General features: G+C 38.1%; 1 protein-coding gene across 2 annotated transcripts in view; it reads right to left on the reverse strand.

Moving 5' to 3' along the window:
- Nucleotides 1-1,461: 1,461 nt before the first annotated feature.
- The window catches only part of CA13 (carbonic anhydrase 13), a 38,525-nt gene continuing 14,128 nt past the window's right edge, over nt 1,462-25,858 (reverse strand). Inside the window, exons 3-8 of one of the 2 annotated variants that reach the window (XR_005016976.1) lie at nt 21,135-21,253; nt 15,152-15,247; nt 13,337-13,399; nt 12,648-12,803; nt 11,859-11,996; nt 3,699-3,776 (exon numbers count right to left, since the gene is read on the reverse strand). Coding sequence is in view for 1 of the 2 variants with exons in the window: in XM_036829852.1 (XP_036685747.1) it covers nt 3,657-3,776; nt 12,648-12,803; nt 13,337-13,399; nt 15,152-15,247; nt 21,135-21,253 (554 nt within the window). In the remaining variant the exon portion in view is untranslated. Of the gene's footprint in view, nt 3,777-11,858; nt 11,997-12,647; nt 12,804-13,336; nt 13,400-15,151; nt 15,248-21,134; nt 21,254-25,858 lie in introns of both variants that reach the window. The other variant, XM_036829852.1, reaches the window with a different exon arrangement.

The following is a 25,858-nucleotide window of genomic DNA, read 5'->3' on the forward strand; positions in this document are numbered from 1 at the left end:
AGAACCTCCCCGTGAACAGTCCAGTGAGTATTTCAAAATGTAACCTTGCTTTTCACTTTCCCCTCCTTGCCCCACCTCCTCTCAGGGGACAAGGCAGCCCAGTGCAGGACATCACAATCCAAGCTGAGAGAAGAGGGCATCCATGCCTGTGGGGGTGAGAGATCGGAAGTGGTGATGGGATACTGGTTACACACAGAAGAAGTGGCCAAAGAAGTAAATGTATTGAGGATAATGGGAGCCAGGTTTCTCACTGTTGGAGAAGGGGATTAGAAATATGGAAATGGAGAACTAGAATGAACCCTGTAGTATTGGATTGAAATTAGAGATATGAGTGTGAAATTGTGATTTTTTTAAATATAGATGTTGTACATGTGAGTACACATTGTGCGTGTGTGTTTGTGTGTGCATTCCTGACCTCTGTTCACTGAGAGGATCCAGGAGTAGCAGTGTTCCAATAGCCATGCACTCGTCTAGCACCCAGATGTTAGTTTTTTCAATACTATTTTCCACTAAAAGAAACCAGGGTTCCTTGGAGAAATGTTAGATTCCAGGGCAAGGGAAGGTGCAGAATGAGCTGAGCCAGGAACATCACACTGCTGTCAGAAAGTAAGAACGTGGGGATGAAGTGTCAAAAGGGCACAGAAGCCAGCTTGGAGGTGCTCCTCCTGGCCAATTAAGAAAAATATGCATGGGAGAATAGATGGTAATAGTCATAACAGTCTTACAGCCCACTGAATAAAACAGGGATCCCTTAAATCCATAGTAGAAACAAATGAATAAATTGGAGGTTTAATCAGAAACAGGATATTTACATAGTCTCAAACCACATCCCCACACAAATATTTGTTAATTACAAAGGAAAAAAGAGTAACTTTGCAGTGGAGAAGCCTAGCAGACACCATTTTAATCAAGTGCTGAAGTGAATATACTCCATTAGAGGACAAATCAATGTGCCTGATAGGATCCAGCATTGCTTTTGTGATCTTCCTGCCGACAATGCAAAATTTGGATCTAATCACAAGGAAATCTCGAACAAACCCAAATTGAGGGGCATTCTGTAAAATAACTAGGCTATCATCTTCAAAAGCATCAAAATCATAAACAGCAAAGAAAGACTGAGGACCAGTGCCCGACCAAAGGAAACACAACTAAATGAACGAGTTACCCTCGAATGGCATAGTCAGTGATAATAAAACAAGGTTAACCTCATGGTTGTTTTAGCTGTACTATGGCTCTGTAGGATAATGTCCTAACTTGTGAAAATATACACTGAAGTTTGTGGGATGATGCATTAACAGGTTGGCAACTTACTCTCAAATAATTTAGCGGAAAAAATTGTGTTTGCAATTTCTCTGTGAGTTTGAAATTGTTTTCTAAATAAAAAGTGTAAAAATGTAATCTCATTCTGTATCTTGCATATACAAGTTCAAAGTTTGTCTTGTAATCTTTATTGTGGTTGAATCCAAGTTAAGTTAAAATACAAAATGCTTAACAAATATAAATCCAATACAGGTGGGAAACAAAAGATTATCCATGCTAGTATTTACAACTCTTTAATCTTTTCAAAAGATAACAACTTAGACTTTAGATAACACTTAGACAATTTTGCCTCTAATTATCAGACAATCTTCAAGGAAATCAGTGCTGTGTAGACGTTTCTAGTCTACTAAAGTCCAATCTGTAGCATAGAACTGATGGAATACTGTAGCAGAAACCATAAATTACAAAGTGGTAATGCTCATACACAGTAATTAGAATCCCCATCCTACATGCTATTTACTTTCTCTGAGAAAACAGACTTCTTTCTCTGACTAGGATACTTCACAACATGTCTTTCCAAACTAAAGAAATTCATTCAACACTGGTATTTTTAAAACCAGTGAGAACTTCTCGTTACACAGGTAGATTTAACAAGTATTCCTTTAAGAAGAAACAATGTTAAAGGGATAACTTGCGCTTTACTTGTTACACGAACTTACAGTGCACTTGATTGCAAGCAGCAAGATAATTACCAAAGACACAAAATAAAGTTTTTTAAATATTCAATTAATTAAATATTTGCTACTTGTCAATCTCCTGCAAGGCCTCAAGCTAGATACTGTGAAGGGGAAACAAAAACCAAAGGAGCTTTCATCTTCAGGAACTCATCTTAATGCAATCATATCTATCATTATTACACAATTGACTGATAATCAGTGATCCTATCAAGAACTATCACAGGGAATTCCATGGTGGTCCAGTGGTTAAGACTCGGTGCTTTCACTACTATGGGCCCAGGTTCGATCCCTGGTCAGGGAACTAAGATCGCACAAGCCGTGTGGTGCAGTCAAAAAAAAAAAAAAAGAAGACGATCACAGAATACTTCCAATTATTAAAATCTACATTCAGGGGAAGAGAAGTGTCTTAATAAATCATCAAAATTAAGGAAACTCAGTTAAACTTTTCTCAGAAGATGACAGAAGTGTAGCATGTGTTCAAGTCTTAAACGTGATTATTAAGTTAATGCTTAGTGTCACTGTATTTGTACCAGAAAGAGCAGAAGGACCTCCCCCATCCTCCTTCACCAAAAACAAACAAAAATATACAAGAGATAATAGGTTAGAGTGAATATCTAGAGCCAACTTACAAAATTAAGAGATGGAGGGACACGTGTGTAAGGGGAGAGGGGTGTTGCCATGGAAATGGTTTGAAGGGCTTGTGACTGATTATATCTATGAAACTCAAGTAATTTTTCCCCATCAATTGACAAAACAATGACCTTCACAGGACTGCTCCCTGCTCTGTTGCCAAAACACAGGACAAAATTAGCCAACCTGTGCCTCATGCCCATGGGCAGCTCTGCCTGCACTGGTAATTTGCAATCTGTTTCAAACCATGCTAATGCCATAAATTGACAACCACTGTGTCTGATCAATTATTAGCCACTTTATCATTAACATCACCAAGTGAATGAGATGTATGGCATAAGTCATTAAAGTTTAAATAGTCATTTATATCCTGGGGAATTCCTCACCAAAATTGTATTGACTCTTTTTGAGCTGTGGAATAGATGCTTTAATTCGCTATATCCCACCCCAACCCCCATAACTCTCCTCTTGTTCATTTTATTAGAGGTATCCTGCAGTGAGAATCAGCAACATGATCCAAACGAAAATTCACTTTAAAAGGAAATAGTATCTACTTTTATGAATTGGAATGATATCAAGATATTAAGCGGAATCACTTGTTTAGGAAAAGGTACCACAATCCTATCATTCTGGGAATGAATTTAAGTTTTTCACCAAACATCACTGAGAGACGTGACTGATCAGTCTTTATGGCAAGGGAAGATTTTTAATACATTCTGAGGTTTGCAATGCCCACCACGTTGCCACGCAGGTTGAAGTAGATGTATTCCATGCATTTTAAAACACACCAGTGTTTACTGCTTATATACCCAAGTATATACTGCTTATATACTGCAAATCTGAGACAGATGACTTAAGTTAGTTTGATTAAAAAGATCTGATCTTCTTTGTGTTGAAGCTGATAGCAAAATGGCACCCCATAAATTAGAATTCTAGGAAAGAACTGTTAGTATGGATGTTTGTGTTTGTTTTGTTTTGTTTTGTTTTCTCTCCACAGACACGTTTGGGGTGGTCTACTGGTGACAACTTTTAATGGAAAGAGGCTCTCACTTTTCGGCCCTTCAGAGGCTGTGGTGGACGGTGATTGCTCAACAAAAAAGCCGCTGCTTTGCCCTCCCCTGTACACAAGAGGGTGCGGAATGTGGCCAGCTGTTGAAGAAAAGAGAAGAGTTAGTTTTAGCGTAGAAAGTCACACCAATGTTAATGAATTGCCCTGCACAGAAAGTTAAGAAACTTATAAGCTTTCTTCTACCAGGAACTAAATGTATTTCAATGAAAATTTTCTAAGTTATGGGTCATACATCATAAAGCAACTCTTCTGCTAGATTCTTATCACTATACAAATACCTATGGGTTCAAAAATTAAGTATATAAGCTTTCTTCATTTGAAGATCAAAGTAATAAGAGGAAACAACATTTAGAATGTGGTTTAAAGAGTACATAGCTAGAAATCAGAGAATGTCCCCTGCAAAGGCATAATGGGACAGTGGAAAGGGTTTTCCAAGCTGGGTCCCAGTCCTGGTTCTGCCACTAGTGAGCTGTGTGACCTTGGGAAAATCATTTATTGTCTCTAGTTTCCTCATCTATAAAGTGAAACATTGGATTAGATTACCTCAGTAGGTGTCATCCAGCTCTTGGAATTACACTGAATACTCACCAGCACACCAATATAACATGGCCCAAATTTTCAAGGGGACCATGTGGTACTCATCCTACAGAATTTTCATCTTTTATGCACTGTTTTCCTTAAACAGTGATTTTTCTCTCACCATATGTGTGCCTTGTCAGCAACTAACTCTGGGAAAAGACTAGGAGTCTTCAACCACTTATAATACTTCAATACAATTTAAGCGATATAGGCATATTTCTCAACACAAGGGCTTACTTTTTCTTATCTCACACACACACACACACACACACACAATGCTTAATTATCTTATAAACTTCATATAGTACACAAAGTGTCAAGAAGAAAATAGAAATTATGAGAAATCACATCACAAAATATAACCACTGTTAACATTATGGAGTATACCCTTCTAGATGTTTCCTTATGTACAAGCACTATATGCACATGCACCAGTACACACGCTTGACATGTTTTATTGCAAAATAAGCTCAACTATATTTACTCTTCTGAAACCTTATTTTATCACTTAATATATATCCTTCACATGTCAATAGATATATCTATGTCACTATTTTTAATTGCTGAAAAGTTTTCTATTATAAGCTTGTTTTATAAATTATTTAGCAATTCCTTTGTGATTTAATATTATTTTTTAAGACTAAGCACAGGTCTATAGTAGTAAAATGAAGACTGGGTAAATTACCTGAATAATTCTACTGTCTCAAAAACGTTCACTAAAAACATATTGCCACACAAGTAAGTTTTTGGTGTCTGTTTTGCTGTTTTGAGTGAGTACAAAGTATTAAATTGTTGAGAATGAGAGCCTTCATTCTCTAAGTTTTGTTAGTCACCTAATCAAAGAGTCAAAGAAATTCAGACTAGGACACATATATTAGGTTTCCATCATCATCATTTACCTGAAGCCTAAAATATTTCTCTTAACAGTACTAGCCAGGATGGGAGACAGAGGTGATGCAAGTCCTTCATAATAAATAGGCAATAGTTTATAACCGCACTCTATGGAGATATGTTCAGGTATCATATACAAGCAGCTGTGTATTTCCACAAGTCATATTTTGAGGTGTCTTTTCAAAGAGTATAGATATGGGAAGAATAAGACAAATATTTACAACTTGCTATTACTCATGTTTCATTAGACCAGATCATTATGGCTAAAGCCAGACGAGACATATATAATTCTCTGGTAAAGTCAAGTAGCAGAGGCTAGTGAAATCTAATCTCCACAGCCACAGAGAAGATGTCCAGCCTTCTGCAGATCATGACGATCCAGGTCTATCTGGAGTGGCCACTCCAGGTGACTGTGCTGGAATCCCAAGTCCTGAATCAGGGCACTGATTTACCGGCCTCACCGAACACAACTAGCCTCCCAGGGAAACTGCCTATTCCTCTGAAGATCTTGGCTTTATTTATCCCCCTATCCCCCTTTGACTCCTCTGCAAATTGATCATGGCTCCCTACCTCTGCAACACCTTAGCCTCATCCGTCTGGAACTAGAACTTACTCTAGATCTTTCTCTGACCAGCCTGCTCATTTTGGTAAGAGTCTCTGAACCTGTCCTGATGTCTCATCAAACCCCTTCCCTTTTTGGTGCTGGATCGTCCTCCTGTTCCCTTAGCCCAGCTAGGTGGACCCTGATCTGCTAGGCTCTGCTTAGATTGGCCCCTATCAGTGTCATGCCCTCACCAGGCCTCTGGCTTCCTTTAGGCAGAAAATCTGTCCCCTTGTCACTAAGGCTGACTCAGTACCTACACAGTTCCTGGCAAGAATCTCCCCAGCTCAGCGTGAAGGCTCTTTTGCTGTTTTCTTTGGCTCTACTACTGAAAGTTTAAATTTCTTCTGTAGTGACCCCAGTAAGCAGAAATATCCTTTTCTAATGTTTTGTAAACAGCTTTGATTAGCCACTCTCATGCTCAAATGTCTTTACTAGCTCTCCACTGCCTGCCGAAGTTGAGTAATAATAAAAATAAGCTCTCTCTTACAGAACATGGCGGGCCACATATTATGCTAAGTGTTTTACATTACATATCACATTTAATCCTCCAAACAAGCCTATCAATAATATACCATTATACCCATTTTAAACATGAGGAACTCGAGGGAGAGTTAGGAAATTTCAATAAATAAGCCATCTGGCAAATAAGCCATGCACTAACCACAGCACTACACTGTATCTGTAAGTGTTTTTCTTTTTTCTTTCTTTTTTTTTTTTTCCATTTTCCCCTAATCTCTTCTTATTTGCTTCTTATTATGGAAACTGGCAGATATACAGAAGGGTAGATAGAGTAACATAATAAACCATCACCCAGCTTCAACAGTCATCAACACGTGGCCAATTCTCTTTCATCCACACCCTCACCCATTCTCTCTCACCACCTCCGAATCCTGCCCAAACTATTATTTTGAAGCACATTCCAAATATCACATCATTTCAGGTGTAAACATTTCAAAATATATCTCTAAAATATATAACATTTCAAACCCTATAAGGCTCTAAAACAAAGTTGTTAGCATGGCTTCCAAGCCTCATGACCACCCAATTCCAACTAATCCTTCTAGATTATTTCCTATTATTCCACACACAGGTCCCACTCTAGGTCAGTTTTGTGAAGGGGGGTCCAAGAGCATCTGAATGAAAAGATTTTGAGGTGATTCTTAAAACTTGAGATTCCTGGACCCCCCCTCAGGCTTTTGAATCAGAGTTTCTAACAAGGCCCAAGGATCCACATTTTGGTAAGCTTCATCAGGTGATTCTTGCATACTCTCTATTTTGACAACCACAGGTACAAAGTTGCCCACATATTTTTTGCACTTCTCTTTTTTGCCTTTACGTATGCTATTCCTTCTTGAAATTCCCCTTTCCTTTATACCCCCAACCTGTCCCCACTTTTTGAACCAACCTAAATGTAAGCTCTTTCATGAAGTCTCTTCCTGATTGTTCCACTGAAAACTAGTCTCTCCCCTTCTGAACTTCCCTTACACCTTATATTCTCTTACAGTACCAAGCAAAGCCACTGTGTTACAGTTTTTTATGCATTTATTTTATCCCCTCTGTTACATTATAAACTATGGGAGGACAAGGGCCTTTTTAACACTTGTTTATACCTCTTGCATCACGCCTTGCAAAAATTGGCAATTATTAAACAATTCTAGAATTGACTTATACTGTCTTCTAAAATTTAAAACTTTAATTTCAAAGATAATTAGACAGTTTTACATAGTAAGTCAAAATTAATATTCAAGTGAATGAATTCTTTCCTCAATTCACACATAGTCTGAAGATACAGAAGTTAGGGAAATTTTCCTAGATTGTTAATTATCATTAATTACAAAATAAAAAATTTTACTATTAAAGAAGGACATTAGATTTTTGACTCCAGATATACTGGACTAAGACTCTGCAGACAACCTTCCTGTAGAAAAAGACAAGTGTAAAACCCAGACACAATACAAAAAAACAACTAGCTGCAGGTACTAAAGAGTGAACATAAGTAAAGGGATTCAGATGGGGAGTTCATGTTCACTTGGAGAGATGGGAGCCCTCACGTGAGTTCCTGTCTCTCCAGTTTTTCACTTGGACAAGGTGGAGTCTGCAAGGTGCATAGAGCTGCTATGGGGCATACCTGTCTTGCAAGGAAAGAGCCAGAGAGAGGATCCCCAAACTCATACCCAAGAACCACACATGTACTGAGACTGAAGCTACTGCACAAGAAGGAAAATCTGCAACTCAAGCCCAGCCAAGAAAATTACCTGCCAACACAAAGGAAGCAGTACTGATCAGAGAAAAATAACAGATCCAGAATCTCCACAACTTAATGTTCATAACATCTAGAATGCAATAGAAAATTACTCAATATATAAAGACTCAAGAAAATGGAATACATGCTTAAAGAAAGAAAAATCAACAAAGTGAGACTCAAGATTACCCAAATTTGGAACTTACAAGGATTGTAAAGTGGCTACTTCAACTACCTGTGGGTTATATGAAGTTAAACAAAGCATACATTTTAGTGCATGAGAAATCTCAGCAGAGTAATGGGAAGTCTCAGCAGAGAAATAGAAATAATAAAAAAGAATCAAGTATAAATTTTAGATCTAAAAAATGTAATTTCTAAAACAAAAATTCACTGGATAAAATTAACAGACAAACTGACACGACAGAGAAAGAGCAAATGAACTTGAATATAGGTCAATAGAAATTATCCACAGTGAAGAACAGAGATTTTTTAAAAGATTTCAAACTAATAGAGCCTCGGAAGGAACCTGTTAGATGTTATTAAAAGGTCAAATGTTTGCATAATTAGAATATCATATATGAAAGCAACCTAAGTGTCATCAACAGATGAATGGATAAAGAAGATGTGGTGTGTGTGTGTGTGTGTGTGTGTGTGTGTGTGTGTGATGGAATATTACTTAGCCAGAAAAAAAGAATGAAATTTTGCCATTTGCAACAACATGAATAGACCTGGAGGGTATTAGCTTAGTAAAATAAGTCAGAGAAAGACAAATACTATATGTTTTCACTAATATGTGTAATCTACAAAATAAAACAAATGAACAAGTATAGCAAAGCAGAAACAGACTCAAGATAAGAGAACAAAGTAGTGGTTACCGGAAGGGAGAGGGGTTGGGGAAGGGCAATATAGGGGTAGGGGATTAGAGGTACAAACTACCAGGTATAAAATAAAGAAGTTACAAGGATGTAATGTACAGCACAGGGGAATATAGCCAATATTTTGTAATAACTTTATGTAGAGTATAATCAATAAAAATAATAAATCACTATGTTGTATACCTGAAACTGATATAATATTGTAAGTCAACTGTACTTCAAATAAAAAAAAGAATATCAGAAGGAATGAAAATGGGACACAACACACATAAAAATTAACTCATAAATAATAGAACACTTAAATGTAAAAGCTAAAACTATTACTTAAAGTAGGAAAAAATATTTTGTGGTATATAGTTAGGCAAAGATTTCTTATCAGGAAACCAAAAGCACAAGTGATAAAAGATAAATTGATAAAATGACCTTCATCTAGATTAAGAACTTTTTAACTTTTGCTCTTCAAAGGATATAGTGAAAAAAAAAGAGAGGCAAACCACAGACTGAGAGAAAATACTGTCAGAGTGTTTTGAATGCTCCCTCTTGGAAAAGGCCTTTAACTCCAAACCTGGAGGAGCAGGAGTGTTTATGTACTATATGATTCCATTTAAATAAAATTTTAAAAAGATAACATTCTAGTGACAGCATCTCAGTGGTTGCCTGGGGCCATGGGTGAGGAAGAAGATGGGGTACAGAGGGGCACAAGGAAACTTTTTCAGCCAAGGGATCCATTCTATATCTTGATTGTAGTGGTTGTTACAATAACCAAAATCATCAGCTGCACACTAAAATTCATGAATTTTATTGTATGCAAATATCGTAATAAACAAAAAAGAAAAAAATTTCTTTAAAAAGGAGTACAGAATTAAAGTCAAGTATTCTACACATCAAATTTCAGCAGGTCAGTAAGCCACTTTTGATAATCTGGCATAAGCCAAAGAGATTGGCATGAGAAGTCAGCCTTCCAAAGAATGACAGATCTGTTATCGGAAGTAGCAAAAAACAGTGTATCTGTTTACTGGCCTGGCAGTTAAATCAAGCATTCCTGTAAATGACTCTTTTTCTTTGGGGAGAAAAATAGGCTTGTACCAAGAAAAAGAAAATGAAAACCATCTGATTTGCCCTTTAGGTCAAACAATGACTTGGCAAGAAATAGCAGCAGGAAAAAAACCTAGAAAAAAACTGGCACCAACTTACTAAAAAGAGGATTTAATCTTCACAGACAGTGACATTATATGGTGGAATTGAAAAATAAATAAAAATACTATTTTCCAGTGGTTTCTAAAATAAAGAGCTGCTTAAATTGAGATTAAAAATTATCTTTTGAAAAGTAATCCTTAAATCAATGGTATACACAAAAGACATTTTCATTTTACTTTATATAAAAGAGTTAAGCAACTAAATAATCTTATCAACCCTTTCATGCTTTGGATTTTTAAAATATGCTTTTTATTTTAGAACAGTTTTGGATTTACAGAATTCTTACAAAGATAGAATAATTAGTTCTCGGATACCCCACACTCAGTTTCCCCTTTTATTTTTTTTCATTCACTTTTAAGGACGCACACAAAAGTTTCCCGTTATTAACATCTTGCATTAGTATGGTACTTTTTTCACAATTCGTGAACCAATATTAATATGTTATCATTAACTGAAGTCCATCCTTTATTCAGGTTTCCTTTGTATTTACCTAACATCTTTTTCTGTTCCAGGATCCTATCAAGGAATGGCATCATATTTAGCTGTCTTGTCTCCTTGAGCATTTCGTGATTATGACAGTTTCTCAGACTTACCTTGTTTTTGATGACCTTGACAGTTTTGAGGACTACTGATCATGTATATTGAGAATGTCTCTCAACTGGGCATTTTCTGATGTTTTTCTCATGGTTCAAATGGGATTTGACTCTTAAAATAACTTTTGCTTCATTCTTTAAATCTTAAAATCACCATAATAATTTGGATTATTACGATATTATAATCATCATAATAATTTGGATTATTAAGATATTATAATCATCATAATAATTGGGATTATTACTCAGATAATCATTTCAATCTGGTTAAAAATAAAATGTCTCAAAGTGTTCCTGCTACAGTAGATTTAAGTGAATTCCTCAAAGTGAATTACCACTCACACTAAACCTCTAAAATACAGCTATTATTTTATAAACTCTTAACTGCATAAAAACCACATTAATAATTAACATTAATGAATTAAGCTTCAAATAAGATACAGTAGTGAATTCACAGCTAGGCAGTCAGTCACTCCTAAACTTGCAGGGAGTTATTTTTGATTCGGTTAACTTTATGTATTTTAAGTAACTAAATATATATTTTGATATATATTGTTTTCCAAATCACAGGTGGATTGAAAAAAAATTATTTTCCAACTGGCTTTAAGGAATAAAGAAATTCTTGAAATACGAGGGAAAACATGATTCCCTTAATATTACTAACTTGATGTTGTAATGTATTAACTCTTACTATTAACCTATTCAAATTTAATAAAAGAATGTAAAAGTAAACAGTTTAGCACGTGAAGGGGAGGAAAATTAACCCCATTAATAAAGCCACTGAATCTGTGACAGGTCATTTTTCTCATGATGCAACTCACCTTATTTCTGATGGAAAAAATTCACAGGAATTTCTGTGTCAGTCAAGCTCCGGATTTCTACCCAGGCTTTTATAAAATGTTTTAATAAGTATGCCCCAGATTATTATTTGGCTTTCATTCTAAAGACAAGGTCGACAGAAGTTGGATGTGTTCAACACCCCAAGGGGAAAAGTTACCTGATATGATATGACCTTCGTAAAGGTGAACCAGCTCTAGTCTTTGATTGGAGGAAAGATATAAATCGCTAGGCAGGTGGGCCAGCTCAGGATAGGAGTACTTTATTAGATGCAAAAATTACTAGGCTATGTTCTTACTAAGAATTTCGCAGCATATAATTCGAAACGGAAAACAAAACAAAACCCGTTAGGTACAGCATCCCAGAGCACAGAGCATCCACCCGGCAGATTCGTCAGTCACAGGACGGATTCACAGCTCTGACCAGAGTCTCTGGGCATCAAAGACATTCCGAGACTGACTGACCGACTGACCATGGGGGCTCTGTAAGCATTTATCAGAAGAACCAGTGAGGAAATGTCTTCACAAGAAGAGCACAGGCAGCCACCCACAGCCTCTTAGCAAATGCTTAAAGCCCCTCAGGCAGCTTCACAACAGTTTTGTCAATAAAAGCCAAAAGATCAGATGGACTTCTAAAATTTAACAAGTACACACATGTCTTAGGGTGCTGTTCTCGCCGTTCCCCTTCTAAATGTGAGATCTGTAGGAGAGGCAGGTCCAGGGACTGAGGTCAAAAAGGAGACTATCATCTTTTGAGAGAAGCCTCTCTCCTGATTTTCCCATTTGTATCCCAGACTGTTAATATCTCAGACCTCACAAAAGAAAATAAAAACAAACAAGTATAGTCCTTAAAGTGGCACTTCACTTCCATCCGTGTCTGTTTGCACATTGCATTTCTAGGAAATGGGAAAGAAATCATCTAATCATAGAAGGTCAAAAAGAAAGGGACATAAATCTCATCTGGTCCAACCACCCATCTGATTAATGAAGAGAAAGGTAAAGCCTTAATTTCAGGCTTCACAACAGCAGAAATTAAGGGCAGGGTTTGAAGAAAAACACACACACACACACACACACAAGATTAAGCCCAGTTTCCTCTAGTGAATCAGGATTAATATGGAAAAAGTGATATACCTGTTGAGAGCTGATGTTTATAGGTTGTTTTAAAACGATCCATGTGACGCTCTCTAGAAGAGGTGGGACTGTAAGGGAACCAGGATACGTCCAATAATCCCAGCATGGAGGAAGCAGAGATAATGGGTCAAAATTTGTGAATCGAGTTTGTTTACCCTGAGGAAGAAAAGAGAATTCCCACAAATTACAATGGGAAAGTTTTACACAGACCTCAAAAAAACATACACCCATTGAAATATTATTTCACTGGAATTCTGTAATTCATGGAATTATTTAGTATCTGCTTTTCATATCTTAAAAAAAAAAGAATCTGCCTTAATCTAAATATTTAAGATGAAGTAGCGCATCACCTAGATTTATTTAAGAAGCTCAAGATTTATTTTTTAATGTAAGTGGTCTTTAAAATGTGTTGCAACTAAAGGCTTCCTCTGCAAAACTCCAGTAAAAGAAACTAATTATGCAAAAATAGATGTAATAGTGATTGTTTTAGATAACTTAAGACCCCTTCATAATTTTCAAGAGATAAGTGGTAATAAGCTACTTCTGTTCTATTGGTCAAATATGTTCCAAACCTGCTTCCAAGCCGGCAGCATATGCTATGTCAAAGTCTGAATTTTTAGAAGAAGATAAGAGAATTCAGGAGAAACCAAGGAATATATTAGTCACTAGTAAATAGTAATTAATTTTACCTTTTCTTTAATGGAATCCAAAATGTCAGTAATCTTTTGCAGTTGGGGATTATGCTCACCAATCTGAAAACACAAAATTTCAGAAGAAATGGTTACTGTAGAACATCAGGTCTGAATCACTCCATTTCAGTCACTATTTTTAAATTCTTTTTTTTTTAAAAAAAACCTAAGCCAGCCCAGAACAAACAAACAGTGATTGTTCTATAGTGAGGCTCTCTTTCACCTGGCAGCCTTATCACACCAGAAAAATCTAAACAACAAGATAATATTACAGGGCTCCTTGGCTGAACTATAACTTCTATTCCAAAACTAGCAGTAACAGCTTCATATTTGTCAGCTTTATGAATGTTCAGGGTACAGATTCTCTTGAGAGAAACTTTGCTTAGGAAACTCTTACATAACACCTGCACTATTAAACCATATGTGACTTTCAGACCTTAGATCCAAACCGACTATTGGTGACAATCAAAACATTAGATGAAAACATCTCCCACTTTCAGCTTAAAATGACTTGAGGTCCTGAATCAAGGGAATATATCATCATGAGGAGACTCCTTCAGAAAAATATATGTACTTCTTTTCATATATTTGGGGTGTTCTGAATCTATCTGAAGGTTTTAAGTCCTTGGGATTCAAGTATAATGCCTTGCCCCACTTGGATCTCACTGCCACCACCAGACTTGGGGGCCGAAAAAAGGAGCTGCTGCTATGCATGCCAGTCTCTGCTCTGCCCCATGCTTCCCCCTGTCCCAGTGCAACGACTTACAACATCAACATCACACAGAGTCAGGGGCATATCGAAAATGCACACCCTAAAGAATGTGGTCGCAGTGGGAGTTGAGCGGCCCAGCCCACCCACAGGTGTTCTGACTGTGATACCTCCTGTGAATATCAGACAAAGAAAAATACAACAGAATCTTTTAAAATGGTCAGTGTGTTTGGGACAAAACACTATTGTGGTCAAACTAGTGTTTCAAGAATCAGGAACTTGAATTTTACCCTACCCTGTATCTCCAAATATTGAGCAGTCAGGAAGAGCCTATTATAAAGATTTTCTTCTCAAGATCTCAGTTGTTACTTCTGCTACTATTGTTGCTGCATCTGCGTTTGCTATTCACAAAAAAATGATCAATGGACAATGAGACGTATCATAAGACAATGTTCCTAGGGTAGTTCTGGGCCCTTAGATGAACCATAAACTAATATACAAAACTTTAAAATTCACTTCAAAAGGAAAACATTAAACCTAGAACTAGTTTACTATTAAAAAATGGTAAAAAAGTGAGTAGAGTAAGCAAATTACTAACAATTTAAAAAAAAGTTAAGTTTAATAGTGTAATGCATATGTTCCTAGTTGGTCTTTGCAGCATATAACAAATGACAGAAATCCTTTTACTAAGTTATTAAAATTTTCTCAGACTTTAAAATTAACTCTGGGGCTTCCCTGGTGGCGCAGTGGTTGAGAATCTGCCTGCCAATGCAGGGGACACGGGTTCGAGCCCTGGTCTGGGAAGATCCCACATGCCGCGGAGCGGCTGGGCCCGTGAGCCACAATTACTGAGCCTGCGCATCTGGAGCCTGTGCTCTGCAACAAGAGAGGTCGCGATAGTGAGAGGCCCGCGCACCGCGATGAAGAGTGGCCCCCACTTGCCACAACTAGAGAAAGCCCTCGCACAGAAACGAAGACCCAACACAGCCAAAATAAATAAATTAATTAATATTAAAAAAAAAAAAATGGTAGACTGTCTACCCCATGATTGAAACTCTACCCAACATGGTTGACTAGTTATTCAAAATGAAATTAGTGATTCTCACCTGCAAAAATACACCCAAGACAGCTAGTCCATCTGGCTCATGAGCTGCCTCAACAAAGCTGGGGTATTTGTCTGAATTCCAGTGAACAACGTGGAGCTGAAAGGGAGGAACACAACATAATTCAAATGTTTTTTTTTAAACACCCTTAAAAAATAAATGCAAATAAAACATTTATATAGATCGTCTGGTATTGTGCACTTATATGTATAATGTCCAGAATCCTCCTCTTTACTTTTGTCTAAAAACTAAAGTACACAGGCGAAGGACCATGTCACTTTGGTCTGTGGTGTTCTGTGCTGAAGTCCACATCACTAGAAGGCTCTGGAGCATCCTGTCAAGCCTCTCTAGCCCTAACAATCTCCAACCATTGCTCCCAAGTGACTCAGGGATCCCCCATGTCCGCAGATGGGACTGCAATTGTGCAGCCTTCAATTAGACCCCAGCTGGCGGCTGAGTCCAATGCACGAGTGCAGGGTCATAGGCAAGTGGAGAAGTCACCCTCCACACAGTAGGTATTCGGGGACAATCCTGCTGCTGAGGACAGTGCCAGTTGTTCCTGAAACTGCCAGTCAAATGTTCATCACTGGAGGTTAAGACTTTTTATGGCTTGAAAATGCAAATTCTCCTTAGGGGTAATTATTTTTAGTGGTATTTACACATTTTCTAATTTCTAAGAATATGTTCAGATCCTCTGTTGAGAGCAAGTTTTAATAGGGAAAAAGAGGCTTCAGGGTCTTGTAAACAGAGGCATCTGAGGAAGAAAATGAGAGGCAGCTGGTGTTACTGATGAGAGGGAAGAAAGAAGGAAGAGACAAGGAGTTGGAGAACCCGGAACTCTAGAAAACAGGCTTCACCCACTTCACAACTTCCAAAGGTGTCCTAAATGTCCTACAATAGTAAACAATGCAGTATCCCAAACTCACAAACAAGTGTGAAGGGTTGTAGAATAACAATAAGGCAGAAGACCATTCTTAGAGGGTCTTCATTCCTGGTTAAGGGAAGGACAAACTGAGATAGAATCCAGAGGGCAATGCAGGTACCCAAATGACTTGGCCAAGATCATGACTCGGCCATGTTGTCCAAGGACCCTCCATGAAGGATGGACTTCAAATAAGATCTCTTTCAAATGAGTCCTTTTGGCACCTCGGGGAGGAAACACTTATTTATGAAGGGTTTCATGCACAAATCACCTTTCTGGCTGTTACAGAGAGAATTTAATACATTCAAATGAATGTTTTTACCCCTTCCTTTAAATATAACTTCACATCTTACAGGCAACTAATATGGGAGGATTTCTAGATAAATAAGAGTTACCATAAACTGGGAACTATAAAACTATAAAATAGTGCACCATTCACAAACAATCAAGGAAGACTGTGGCATATCCAGGTGGAAAATACAAAAGCGGATTCTTCTGGTGCCATGTTCTATGTTGATGTCAGATAGCTGGGAGAGGCACAAAGCCTGAAAATATTGGATGATGAAACAAAATTCATTTGGCTCACATGAGACAGATGATATTCCACTGTAAGGGAGAGGTAGGAAAGTATGCTAAAGTTGTTTTAAGTGGCTCCTTGCCAACATAGTTCACTTAGTAAGAGATGACACCAAGGAGATAGAAAGATGTGAAATGCCCTCTCTATGTTCACAACTCCAACGGATTAGAAAATGAATGTGTAACTAAAGAGACATAAATCTATCTGTATATCCTTCCACTGGTTAAAAACAACAATTGTTTGAAATATTATAGGAGACTAAAGCAAGAAAAATGTTTTGTTTTTTTTAAACAAGTCCTTCTCTCTGCCACACACTTTGCTTAACTGGCAGCAGTATCTTCAGAGCAACTGATATCAACTTTATTAGCATTTGTATTTGAACTAAAACTCAAACAAACAACAAACTCACATTTCCTAACAGTGACAGCCACAGTGATTTGAACTGAATGACAAGAAGTTATAGTAGCCACTGCAAAAATGGAAATAAGATTCTTCCCTATTGGAAAGCAATTTCTAAATAATAGTATTATTCAACTTTAGTATTTTTTTTAAATTTATTTATTTATTTATTTATTTTTGGCTGTGTTGGGTCTTTATTTCTGTGCGAGGGCTTTCTCTAGTTGTGGCAAGCGGGGGCCACTCTTCATCGCGGTGCGCGGGCCTCTCACTATCGCGGCCTCTCTTGTTGCGGAGCACAGGCTCCAATCGCGCAGGCTCAGTAGTTGTGGCTCACGGGTCTAGTTGCTCCGCGGCATGTGGGATCTTCCCAGACCAGGGCTCGAACCCGTGTCCCCTGCATTGGCAGGCAGATTCTCAACCACTGCGCCACCAGGGAAGCCCTCAACTTTAGTATTTTTAAATTGCATACTATTGCTACATAAAATGTGCTCATTAATGTTGAAATCGTAATTTTACTATCAACTACACATTTAATATGCTCATTATGTATTTGGCATAAATTGTAATCAGATAAAGTTCCAAATATGCAGTGAACTATTAGCCTACTTTTTGTAGATAGATGACTCTCGGGATAAAGTCTTTCATGATTTAGATTACTTTAATCTCTGTAATGTCACAAATCATTAGATTAGGCTCCAAATTAAATTTTTAAAGGTTACAGCTTTGAATGTTTTTCTTCCTTTCATTTTTTCTTCATATTTTTATTTTTTAAGAGGACACAACTTGATGGTAGTCCTGAAGTTAGGTACAAAGGCAGCTGGAAAAATTAAACAACCCCTAGGAATCACTTCGATAGCCAAGCACAAAGGGATCCTTTTGAACCTGAAACCGAATGCAAATGACTCCCAAATACCTTCATCTCCCACCCTGACCTCTTCTTTAAACTCCAGGTTTGTATCCAGTAGCCTACTTGAACACGAGACTAGAATATCTATAGTTGTCTCTCCAACTTAACATGTCCAAACAGACAGTTCATTCCTGTCTGCAGCCTGCTCCTCCCTGGACTTTCCCATCTCAGCAAATGGCACAACCATTCTCATGGTTGCTCAAGCCAAAATCTTAAGAGTGTTTCTAGATTCCTCTTTTTCCTTCCTTCAATCTTGACATCCTTCTCCTTGGCAAGTCCCATGGATTTTACCCCCCAAACATATGGATTCGTCTAGCTCTCTTCATCTCCACCACCCCACAGTACAAATCACCATCATCGCTCATGTGAACACGTTCATAGCCTTCTAGTTTGTCTCCCTGCTTCTTCAATGTTTGCCCAAACTCTTAGCCACGGAGCCCCTAGTTATATTTTATAAAATATAAAGCAGAACATGCCATTGCCCTGCTCGAAACCCTCCATTGTCTTTGTCCTGCTACATGAAGATAAACTCCAAACTGCTCACCAAGCCCCCCAAAGCCCAACGTGGTATGGCCTCTGCAGGCCTCTCTGGAACATGGCTAATAATTTCTCCTCTCTCATTAATTCCAATCCTAGAAGCCAATGTCTTTCTCTTCTAGAACATGCCAACCTCATTTCTGCCTGAGACCACCTGTACCTACTGTTCCCACTTACCAGAAAGATCTCCCTAGGTCTCCTCAGAGTGGCTTCTTCTGGTCATTCAGTCTCAATTCACTGATCATCTCAAAGAGGCCTTTCTTAAGCACCCAGTCACTCTACCAGATCATATGGTATTGTTCCTATCAAAGAACTTACCACGTCCAATTTATTTATTTGTTTATTGTCGACCTCAAACACCCACCAACCCTGAGGTCTGACCCAGACTTCCTCTTCTTCCAGTTACATTCCTATCTCAAGCCAGAAACACTGACTCCTTCCCTCCCTCACCCTCAACCCCAAGTAATCACCAAAGCCCACTGAAGTGGCACTTCCAGCTAGCCAGCCCTCCAGCTGCACTATGTCCTATTACCTGGAACATTCCCGAAAGCCTCCTGACTGGTTCCCTTTATCCATTCCTGCTTCAATCCAATCTATTCTCAAACTATAGCTTGAATGATATTTTTAAAACACGTGTATGATCACTTCCTGATTCAAAGCCAATCAGTGGCTTCTTGTTGCACTTAGAATAAAGTTTGCAATACTTACGTGACTTACCTTAGTAAGATCAGATGCCTCTAGCCTCCCAACTTTACCCCTGACAACTCTCCCCTTTTTACTTCATGATCTAATCACACTGGCCATTCTGTTCTTCAAATATGTGATAATATGTTATACTCTTCCCCACCCCCAGTCCTCACACATGATTCTATGCAGGTGCTCTCCCCTTTGCCTGGCTCACTCCTGCTCCTCCTTCAGGTTTGGGTAAAGCCTTTTCCATGAGGAAGTGTTTCCTGACCCATCCCTCCTCCTTCCCAGCACTCCCTTCAGGATGAGCACGAGTAAGTTGGGCCAAGATGGGGACATGCTAGGACCTCAATGAATTCTTAAAAGAATGAATGAATGCATATATGCATGAACAAATGAAATAAATAGCCTTAAACATACATTAAAGAACAGTGTGAAATTCCAGTCAACGCTTCATCTTCTTCAGGAAGGAAAACCTACAAAGATGGCCCTTGCTCTGCAAGTAAGGACTCTGCACCTCTGACTAATTTCAGGATATGAGGGCCCTTTCCAGGAAACCACTTGCCAACTCAGAGTCAACCTCTCTGAGAGTATACTTTCAAGTTTATGAAGTTAGAAGGTGTAAACATAAAGTAATGTGACCAATTTTCCTAAGTGGCTTAGGAAAATTACAGTTCAGTGATCCAAAGCCAGTTCTTAATCTGCACAAAACTTTTGAAATTTAAAACATGTCAAATTTAGAACACAAAACTTTAGAAAGCAAACATGAAAACTATTCAGTAGGTGATATAAACTGAGACACTGTACAGGTTCAGGAGTCCTGCTTTGTGCATTCTTGGCATCTTTTGTCCACTTTGGATGTAGATTTTATTCCTCCACCCCAAGGACAGAGCAGGTCCCATACCCTAAGCACTCGGCCTCAAGCAAAAGTGTTTTAGTAGGCAAAAGGACGTTTTGGTTGATAGTCTCAGAGAGCAGATGTATAAGTCAACAGAAAAATAAAACTGGAAAGAAGTCTGTTTGCTGAATCTCTCTGAGCAGCAGGGCTATAAAAGAGTGTCTCAACTCCACAGCTCCGTAATCACAAGAAACATGAAGAAAAACTGTACTTGCCTGGTAACATTTGCTCTGTCTTGCCTAGACGACTCACAAGCTACATTATATATTTTCACATAAGTAGCTTTGGTTGAGTCATACAATAATTCACTTTCCTCTCATGGTAAAGCTGGGTGTTAGCAATATTTAACTGTATTAAAACTTGAAGTATATTATGCTTTGTCCTTTAACCAGAGGATTAGAAAAAGTAGAATATTATTAATGAATATGATTATAAGGAAAAGAAGTTAACTCCCCAATGGAAAAAAACAAGTCAATGAACACTTCATCCTATTCTGCTTTACCAACGACCTGAATAATTACAGACTCCATTTTAATACCTGGGGTTGTAGAGGTAATGTAGAGTTTAGGAGAGTTTGTGACTTTACTTTTTTTTCCCTAAGAGGAACTTGGCCACTTACTATTAACTATATCATATGGACTTTACGTGATCTTAGTATATATTTGTGTCTGGACCAAATGTGTACACAGTTGGGCCTAAACCAAATGTTTCTTTCTCTCCCTTCTCACTGGCTTTTCAGGAAATACATCAGAGTTTATAATTGGTATCAGACAGACATGGGTTTCAAGCCATCTCAACTGCTTCCTAGCTGGATAAGTTACTTAGTCTCTCTAAGTCTCCAGTTTATTCATTTCTAAAATGGGCACAAAAACCCTAATCTCTAAGACTCAGAAGGGCCAAACGTGTGGCTCTCATGTTGATAAACTCTCATGCTGAAAGAATAAAGCAATTTCAGCCACTGAGATACCTAATCTGGCATAAAGAGAGTTGTCTTCTGTGTCCCCAAAATCCCGTCACATAGAAAAACTCTGAATGATGAATACAAGTCTGATGGCTCACCTCTGCGGCATATCTCACGCCGTCCACCACGTGTTCAGAGCCATGATCATCGGTGGACCCCCAGTGAAGGTGAAACTGTCGTAACCTGTAGCTTCCGGTGAGAGGACCCCCACGCAGAACTAAACATCAATACATTTTAAATTGTCAGCAAGAAAAAAAAAATTTACACATCCTGTCACAACCCACAGCATCTCCCTGGATCACTCAACATCTCCATGTCCTCCAAGGAATTTTTTATAAATGTCATTCAGATGGCTGACAGGAATACAACTTTTAAATATATGAGGAGTAAAAACAAACATTTTAAAAGGTTAAAGAGTCCACAATACCGATTTTTATGGAATATCTTGGAAATTAAAACAGACACACTGGTTAAAAGTAGCAGAAACTGGGAGTTTGTAGAGGTAAAGAATTGCTCTGTTTAATGGAGGATGTCAGCCTCTCTAAATAAAAATGTGATGTGCTAAGAGCTCCATCTTGAATATGGTAGAGCAGCCTAGCAATACGGTCAGAGAATAGGCTTCAGCGTTAGGAGAACGCTGAACGCTCTATTTACTAACTGTGTCATCTTGCACAAATCCTTTAACTTTGAAACCTCAGCTCTCCTGTCTATAACCTCCAGAGAGTAACGTTACCTCCTCCTGATGCTGTTGTGAAAACAGAAGAAAAATTGAACACAAAGCACTTATCATGGGCTTCCCTGGTGGCGCAGTGGTTGGGAGTCTGCCTGCCAATGCAGGGAACACGGGTTCGAGCCCTGGTCTGGGAAGATCCCATATGCTGCTGAGCAACTAAGCCCGTGAGCCACAACTACTGAGCCTGCGCGTCTGGAGCCTGTGCTCCGCAACAAGAGAGGCCACGATAGTGAGAGGCCCACGCGCCGCGATAGTGAGAGGCCCGCACACCGCGATGAAGAGCGGCCCCCACTTGCCGCAACTAGAGAAAGCGCTCGCACAGAAACGAAGACCCAACACAGCTATAAATAATAAATAAATAAATAAATAAATAAATAAAAATAAAAAGACAAAACTGTAGTTCCCAGAGGCTCTCATTATTAAAAAAAAAAAAAAAAAAAAAAAAAAAAAAGCACTTATCACTGCCTGGCAGAAAGTCAGCATGCTGGACACGTTAGCTATTATTACTATTTTATTGCTGTTATGATTACTACAAAAACTGGCAAAGTAAGCATGTCTTTTATACTTGAATTCTATGTTCTTGGGGAAACATGAAATACAGGACAAAATTAACTCTTTTAAAATAATCCATCATATCTTTGTCACTTTGGCAGAGTATATTTTAGTACTTTGCCTCAACACATATGATCTCTAAAATCGTGGCAATAGAATCATATCTTAAGTATACAGAAAAGCTTTTTAGTAGAAAACATAGTCCTAAACTGTCTCCTCCCAATTAATCTTTATTGAGCATGTTTTAAAGGATATGTGAAGATATGGAAGCATCGCATGCTGATTACATCAAAAGCACTGCTAATCTCTCATTGACATTCCAACAGGATTAAGTGTTGGATTGGTATGGTGCAGCCTTAAACAATAGTTTGATTTAAATTACCCTCATCTTCAGAAGATATATATATATATATATATATATAATCTCAAAATTTGTCAAGAATGATCCACCTTATATAAGAAGCAAAAGATGTTAAGAGGTATCGCATGCAGTTTTCTACAAACAACAACAAAAAAAAGGACAAGATAATACATTTGTCTAAGGCACACTCCTCTTTGAGCTATACTGTAGGAGAAAGAATGATCCAGACTGCCATCTGTATTGACCAGTACAACTGAACTCATTTCTCCCTTACTTGGTTTGACTCGGCTGAAGTTGAACATCAGTAATTAAGAGTTGGTATAGTAGTTGGAATCAGCAGACGTGGGAATAGTCCCAGCTTGGCTACTAAACTATGCCACTTTTCAAAACTCATTTAAGCCTCTATGGGCTTCAGCTTTCTTGTCTATATTTGTGATTGTTTGTCTCTGTTTAATTAGGAGATTGGACTGGATGTTCTTTAACTTCTACAATTCCTGAAACTGCCTAAGGAAAAAAAAAAATGGGAGCGTATGTAATAAAATCTTTTGTAAGGTTGAATGGTTGGGGCTTCCTTTAGACTCATCTGCATCCAGATTTCTTTACAATGAATAAAGATAGCTATGTTCAGAGCCCTCTGAAAAATAAAAGAGAAGGGAGAATCACTTACACCAGACTCTAGGGCTCGCTCTTCTGTTACTCTGTCACGAACAGATAATTGTACTGTTTCTTCTCCCACGGAACAATGTTCACGAGGGCAGAGACCGTCTGCTCGGGTCTCTGTTGTACCCATCCCATCACCTAGCACAGTAACCATCACAGAGGAGATGCACAATAAATATTTGATGAAGGAATGAATAAAATATTTGATTTGTATTTGAACAAACAGTTTCAAAGATGATTCACAGATAAATTAATTTAAAAGGCACATTTCCCTGACTCCATATAGCATGGATGCAGTGGCATTCCAAACAAAAAGAAATCAACAGCTCTATTGTCTCTTTTTCCCTTGCTATTGTATAATAAGACCTGAGCTGAACCATGAAGTCATTCCTTCACAGATAAAAAGCAGATTAGAGAGCTTGAGTGATAGATGTGGAATTGACTTTGGGAGAAGATGCAAACAAGCTGGCTCAGGAGAAAGAAAGTGATACCAAAAAACACACACATTATTAGGGAAACATCCAAGAGTACTGGTTGATCTCTGGAAAACCTCCTCTGAATCCAGGGTTTAAAGCCAGATTAGCACGGCTCTGCTTAGTTAAGCAACAGAGATTGCCTTACTCTTTACATATCTGGACTTTGAGTGTTTTAACTAAAATATCCACCCTGGGACTATGATGAGCAAATGTTTAATCATGAAGACCATTCTCTTGGAGCAGTGCTCTACCAAAGGAACACAGAATGGGAAAAAATGAGTCACAATACCAAGGTTAATCACCAGCGTTGAGATGGTCTATAATAAAACAACTAAACAGCTAAACTATGAGATAAAATGATTAATGGTGACAAAAATTATTTTTTAATGAGGATAATTTAGTGTTTTCAAGAGCCAAATTATTCATCTTACCTTCCAACCTAGATGAATAAATATATATTGTTTCCATCTTATGTTTGAAACCTAGTAATTATTTCTCCAAAATCACACTTAGCATATATATATATAATACTTCATATATCCCTCTATTAAGATTTTTTAAAAAGTCTATTCCAAATAAAACTCTCATATAAGAGGTCTACAGAGATCAAGAAACCAGAGTTAATTTTTTTTTTTTTTAAACAAATGCCCTTGGTATTGGGTTTTTTTTTTCTTAAAGGTGTAGGCTTATTTATTCATTTATTTTTGGTTGTGTTGGGTCTTCGTTTCTGTGCGAGGGCTTTCTCTAGTTGCGGCAAGTGGGGGCCACTCTTCATCGCGGTGCGCGGGCCTCTCGCTATCGCAGCCTCTCTTGTTGCGGAGCACAGGCTCCAGACGCTCAGGCTCAGTAGTTGTGGCTCACGGGCCCAGTTGCTCCGTGGCATGTGGGATCTTCCCAGACCAGGGCTTGAACCCGTGTCCCCTGCATTGGCAGGCAGATTCTCAACCACTGCGCCACCAGGGAAGCCCCAGAGTTAATTTTAAAGTCTGAGAAAATTTTAATAACTTAGTAAAAGGATTTCTGTCATTTGCTATATGCTGCAAAGACCAACTAGGAACATATGCATTACACTATTAAACTTAACTTTTTTTTTAATTGTTAGTAATTTGCTTACTCTACTCACTTTCTGAAACTACACTGTAGTCAGTTGCCTAAAATGATAAGCAAGGCTGGCAAAACAAAATCAGAAAAAAATTCATTTAAAAAGCAAAACACTTGGCTGTTCACACATTTACTGTCTATCTCACTAGGATACAAACTCCTTTAAGGCAGGATTGATCTCATTCTCTTGTATACCCAGTGCCTAGGACAGTGCCCGGATCAATAAATGTTACTAACATAAAGTAAGAAAGAGACCTCACCTGTAGAAACACTCCCCCACAAACTTCAGTTTGTAAGGATGCTACTGAAGTGACCTGGGCATCGCTAAAGAGTATATAGTCTTAGGACCTGTGAATCTAATAAAAGTCAGGGACTGATCACTGTATGGTAAACAGTTCTCTGAAGTAAAACTAAATGAACATCACATCTATGTTTTGCTTGGAATCTAGGAAAAGAAGAAACAAAGAGCACAAATCTGCCAGGATTATAGTGAGAGAGAGAGAGAAAGAGAGAATGAAGATAGGAATGGTCCTAGCTACTGGGGCTTGAATTCTTTTCAGAGCCAGGACAGTCTTCATTAGTCTGGCTTCTGGCTTCCTTTGCTCTGAGCATATGCACATCAAGTTACTCTCTGATCACTCATTCATTCAACAATTGTTAAGAGCTTATAATGGGCCAGCAACTGTGTTCAATGTTAAGTACACAATGAGCAAGTCCATCCCTATCCTCAAGAAACTTACAGAAGGAAACATAATTATAATCAAGTTTTATAATACATCATTGTCAGATTACCAATTTAGTTTCCTGTATATCTTGGCTTGGTGCGGGGTGGGGGGGTGGATCACAGAACTAAGGTATGCTTACCCCCCATCTTTTTCTGGTTTTTTTCTTTTTTAATATATAATTTAAGATCTTGTACATTTGGTTAACTTCAGGCAG

The sequence above is a fragment of the Balaenoptera musculus genome, chromosome 17 (assembly GCF_009873245.2).
Source record: "Balaenoptera musculus isolate JJ_BM4_2016_0621 chromosome 17, mBalMus1.pri.v3, whole genome shotgun sequence".
Taxonomy (NCBI): Eukaryota; Metazoa; Chordata; class Mammalia; order Artiodactyla; family Balaenopteridae; genus Balaenoptera; species Balaenoptera musculus.